Here is a 6,000-nt window from a genome sequence, read left to right as displayed (position 1 = left end):
TCCTCCTAGAACACAGTATATAACTATCCATTGTCCCGAATTCTCCAAATGTGTTTGTTTCCCCTTCTTCCTTATCATAATAATCCACTAATGTTTATTTTTATTTATGTATTAATGTCAATAAATTGTTAATATTTATAAAATAATAATTTTTTAAAAACTATTCTAATATATTAGAAATTTTAAATTTAGATAAATTCAAAGTGAGTAACTCTAATTAAACCGGAAGAAAAATTCAAACAACATATATGTCATTTTTTTTCTTCTTTCTCTGTTTAGATCTAATCAATTATTAACAAGAATTTAATCTCTTAAAAGTGAATGAAAATATCACTCACTCAAACATATGAATACGAAGTCGGATATTTTTACACAACTACCAACTAAACTATCATAACCAAACATGTTTTTTACCCTCATTTTTATCTTATACTATTCATACATATTTCATAAATAAGTATCAAAATACAGTATCAAAATTTTCCTCACTAGAGTATATTTCTTCTTCATAAATCATGCTGTATATGTCCAACTAGTATCTGCTAGGACACAGGTCCCACACCCTGCATGGCTGACACGTGTACAAGTTAGCCCATCTGATCTAAGAGTGAGTGAAATTATAAAAGAAAGAAAAAAACATCCATTATAGGGCCTACAAATGTTGCAGGGTGACACTGCAGCTTTTAGCCCTTTGCTACAAACCCTAACTGGTCCACAATGCTCCTTCTCTCCCTCATTAAATTCACCACTTCTCACTTCTCCATAGTTCCATCCTTTTTTCTCTCTCCATTCTCTCTTCTCTTCTTCACACCACCATTCATATAATTAACCTAGCTAGGGCTAAAACAAAACCTAAACCTTTTCTTCTTCAATATGGGACATCACTCTTGCTGCAACAAACAGAAAGTTAAAAGAGGTTTATGGTCACCTGAAGAAGATGAAAAACTCATCAACTACATCACTACTTATGGACATGGCTGCTGGAGTTCTGTGCCTAAGCTTGCTGGTTTGCAAAGATGTGGAAAAAGCTGCAGATTAAGATGGATTAATTATTTAAGACCTGATTTGAAACGTGGAAGCTTTTCTCCTCAAGAAGCTGCTCTTATCATTGAACTTCATACCATTCTTGGCAACAGGTTTGTTCTTATAATAATAATAATCACTTTTCTTTTCAATTTTTTTTCTTTTCTTCATGAGTATATATCTATATATCTATATATGTATCTATATATATGGTTTGGATTTGGACAGGTGGGCACAGATAGCAAAACATTTACCAGGAAGAACTGATAATGAAGTGAAGAACTTTTGGAATTCAAGCATAAAGAAGAAACTGCTTTCACATGATTTTGTTCCTTCTTTAACCACATTTTCTGATCATATTCACTGTCCTAGAAATGAAACTTTCTTCCCTTTGTTAAATGACAATCCTATCCTTAATAACAACTCTCATCATCATCAATATCACTTAGATCATCATCTTTACTTTCCCATCAATCTTCCATCTCCAATCCTACAAGATCAAAATGACCATATCAAGAATATTGATATCAACAACATTTTGAATGCCAATTTTCATAATCCATCTTTGCCAGAAACACTACCTTCTTCCAATAATCTTGTTTCATCTTCTTATGACCAATTTGATACTTGGTCATTCATTCATCATCTCAATCCAAATCTTCACCAAAACTATAATATTGTTGAGAATTTCATCAACAATAATAATCCAAACACAATATGGCAACATCAACATCAGCAGCAACAGCAACCGCAACCGCAGCAACAGCAACAACACTATGAGAGTAGTAGTCATCATTTGGTGGAACTTGATAATTCTATTGTCCCAAAAGTTTGTGAAATTGAAACCATCAAGGATAATTTTGTTTCTAGCATCCCATTTTCTTCTTCTGATTCACAACATCATCATCATCATGATCTTATCCATCAAATTGTGGCTGCAGAAGTTAATAACAATGATGTTCAAGCTGTGGAGTATAATAATATCATGGATGCTCTCATCATGTCATCCTCATTACCATCCTCAACAACAACAACAATAACATCTTCATCATCACCACCACTATCATTCTACCAAGCACCAGAAAAAATTCTCGCAAAACCTATCCTTCCTTCAACTTGGGAGTCATCATCATCATGAATCATGAATCATGAATCATGATCATCATCAGCATGTGTATATTATATGCATTTGATTACCTTCATGATCTCTAGAAGTTTGGAATATTAAGAGGGGTATATTTGCAAACATGAGATTTGCTAGTTGAGGCTTTTCCATGAATATGTCTAGTTTGTTTCACATGTTTGTAAACTAAAAACTATGTATTTTTCTGAATCATTTACTATAAATTTAGTAGTATTTGTTTTGTCATTTATTGTATGAGAAATAATCATATATGCTTAGTTGTGCAGTCCTTTACGTTGACACATTGTCTGTTTGACATTTATGGATGATGATGTCAAAATATGTACACACTCCATGGTCAACTTGTTCTCACTTCACGCCAAATTCTGATCTTATAGACTATAGCTAGCTAGGGATCAATGCTCTGCAGGTACTTATAGCATATTCTGATGTGATTCACAAAGAATCAAATTAACAACAACATGTTTGCTAGTTTATATGAAGTATGAACTATTTTGTCATTCATGGAGTACTTTTTTTTTTCATTAATTAATTGATAATGCACTTGTTCAGATTGGACTGATTGATTTAAATTTTGTAATATATGTATAGGTTTGGATTTGAATTTGAATTTGAATTGAGTGCAGTTTCACGGTATATTTAGGTCGAACTATGTCTAGATTTTAAATATGAAATTTGAATTATCTTATCTTAATCGAAAATTTATATGTGGTTGAGTGAGATATAGTCACATAGTTATGAATGCATACATACCTCCGATCAGATCGGTATAGAAATATTTCTTTTGGCATGTTTCATCTCGAAGAAATTTTGTTTTCTTATAAAACCTAATTACAAACTCTTTTCTCTCTATAATACCGACATCTTGAAATAAAGCGCACTAATGTCTGTATCTGACACTAATATTTTTTTTATTATGTTCAATTTATTTATTGGTGTCGTTGTGTCACTGTCGTGTCTGGTGTTTGTGTCTTTGTCTGTGCTTCATAAATCAAAAGATTCGTTTCAATTGAAAATGTGAATATTGGTAAATTGAATATTTTTTAAAAAAAATTTAAACTAAAATCTAAAATCTTTTACTTTATCTTTGTGAATTTATGGCGAAATTTATCATTCATCTAAGGAACAAAAAAAATTTGTTCCAAGATGTATCATAATGTTAAATAATTACTTTTGCATTGTACCAAACTTTAGAAGGGTCCATCTGTCAAATCTTGACATTTGCTTTACCCGGGGAAAACTTGCTCTTTGCTTTTGCTTATAAATTGGTTAAAGTTATAGAAAAACATCATTCATCTTTTGAAGGAAAAAGGGGAAGAAAAGGGAGACAAGAAAAATATCAGATTAATTAATTCAAAGTTACAGTGAAGGAATATATAAAGCAAGTTAACACCGACTATCAATTCATTTTATTTTAAAAATTAAAATTTAAAAAATCATGCTAACCAGTGTTCCAAAATATTTTTTAAATATTTTAAATAAAATAAATTTTTAAAAATTTATTTATAATTTATTTATGATTTAAGTTTTGTCTAATTAATTAAGCACATGCAGATAATTAACTAAGAGCACGGTATTCATGTGATCTCATAAAAAAAAACAACAAAATCTAATGGTAAATATTATATTCATTAGTTCAAACTCCAAAGCAAAGATTCTGATTAAAATTCCCTTAATTGCTGTCATTATAAAGCAGAAAATGACTAAAAGAATTCATTATGTGTTATTATTAACCAAAAAGGAGAGTAAGAAAACATTACTCTAGAACATTATTATAAATAATGACAGAGAAAGAGCATTCAACAGAACTATGATTGTAATTTGATAACATATGGAATCTTCTGCAGTAGTTAGGGAAACATAACTTCCCTCAATCATAAGCTGATTTCATGCATATATATATATATATTCCCACCACCCACTCAATCCTTATGTTGATGATTATCTTTGAATCAGTGAGAATTTGCAATTAAAATAATTAAGTTAAACCAAACCAAAGTTCCAACACAAGACTCGTCTTAAATAGGTTATTATGTTTAGTGTCACACACAGACACATCTTGAATACAAGTTCATCATATTTAGTGTTGGACGCAGACTCGTCTTAATATAGGGTATTATGTGCTGGATACAGACTCGTCTTAATATAAAGTTATCGTATTTAGTGTTAGACACAGACTCGTCTTTAATATAGGACTATCATGTTTAGACAATACAAGTTTATCATATTTAGCGTGAGACATATAGGGTTATCATGTGTTAGACAAAGATCTGTCTTAAATATAGGGTTATCATATTTAGTGTTAGACACCGGACTCGTCTTCAGTAAAAGGTTATCATGTTTAGACATAGACACGTCTTGAATACAACTTTATTATGTTTTGTGTCAAATACAAACTCGTCTTAATATAGGATTCGCATGTGTTAAACGCAGACCCGTCTTAAATATAGAATTATCATATATAGTGTTAGACACAGATTCGTCAGGGCCGACCCAATCAGACAGAAGGTTTCGTTCTAATTTAAAAATTGGGCCCAAATTTAAAAAAAAAAAAATACAATTATAATAAATAAAAATGGCACGTATAAAATATAATTATGTATTAATAAAATAAATTTAATTATAATTATTTAAACTTTAATCAATTTTATTTTTTGAATGTATTGAATTTTTATTATAATATTTTTTTATTAATTCAATTTTTTTATATCAATTTATATATTTATTAATATTAATGCAACAAAAATTAGACTTTTCAAAATTGAGGGTCCTCTAAAATTTGGGACTCTGGACTGTAGAATCTCTTGCGCCTGCACAGGGCTGGACCTGAGATTCGTCTTCCATATAGAGTTATCATGTTTAGATATAGACACGTCTTTGATATAGGATTATCTCTACCATTATTTTAAATAAATAAAAAGTTAAAGATCACAAAGTTAAAAATGTATCATGTATCTATCTCTTTGGGTACAGCCGTTACTACAATAATTTGAAGGGCCCATAACTATTGAAAATGGATTCTTTGGTCTATTATGGTAGAAGGGTTGTGAATTATTTGTGCACTCTATTCTACAATTGAATTTCTAATTCTTCATGCATGGCTCAGAATCTTAGAAAGTTTTCTTTCTAATGGGCCAGTTACTTAGATGCTTTTATAATCACATGAATTAATTTAGCAACAAAGTTAGAAAGGAAAATGAAATAAAATAAGTAAAAGTTCATTTCTATTCACTCTGACCTCTTTTGATACATCAACATGACAGGGTGATTGTTTATTTTCTTTTTTCTCTTGATGCCCCATCTTCTTTTCTTTGATGTGAATATGTTATCATGTTTCATTTTCATTACTCTTCCTTTACAGTACAGACCAAAGGGTGATAATTAAAGGAGCAAGATTGAATCAAGGTCAGCTATGGTTTTCAATTGTAGTCGCAATTAAAAAAAACTGAAATCTCTACCTCGGAATCACAATTGTTGTTTGTGATGGGTCATAACAGATTACATGGAGAGGAACTACACAAGTGAGATAGATGTGAGATTTCTACCTTGAAATTGTATCACAATAATTTAAATCGGATTTACAATATTTTGTGGAAATATAAAAATTTAAAGAAAGCATGCAACTCTAAATATAATTTAAATCTATATAAATCCGCAATGAACTTCAAACAAAATAAAATTACTATAACTTAACCGTCTATCATCCACCGTTGATGCAGTCGGAATCACGAAGAATAAATAAGCGCTATACCTAGAACGAAAATACAAATTTACAAGCAATCAACCTCTTAGATAAAATTATGGTAAAGAAAACTCTTAAATTTTATTATGAT

At 30.2% G+C, this 6,000-nt stretch overlaps 1 protein-coding gene across 1 annotated transcript; it reads left to right on the top strand.

Moving 5' to 3' along the window:
* Positions 1–683: 683 nt before the first annotated feature.
* Positions 684–2,606, top strand: LOC131621769 (transcription factor MYB26-like). The gene is made up of 2 exons (XM_058892813.1): positions 684–1,136; positions 1,252–2,606. Exons 1-2 carry the CDS (start codon positions 874–876, stop codon positions 2,159–2,161), a joined length of 1,173 nt encoding a protein of 390 aa, XP_058748796.1. The 5' UTR covers positions 684–873; the 3' UTR covers positions 2,162–2,606.
* The last annotated feature ends 3,394 nt before the right edge of the window (positions 2,607–6,000 follow it).

Source organism: Vicia villosa, unplaced genomic scaffold, assembly GCF_029867415.1.
Source record: "Vicia villosa cultivar HV-30 ecotype Madison, WI unplaced genomic scaffold, Vvil1.0 ctg.000011F_1_1, whole genome shotgun sequence".
Classification (NCBI taxonomy): domain Eukaryota; kingdom Viridiplantae; phylum Streptophyta; class Magnoliopsida; order Fabales; family Fabaceae; genus Vicia; species Vicia villosa.
This window is presented reverse-complemented; position numbering and strand designations above follow the sequence as displayed.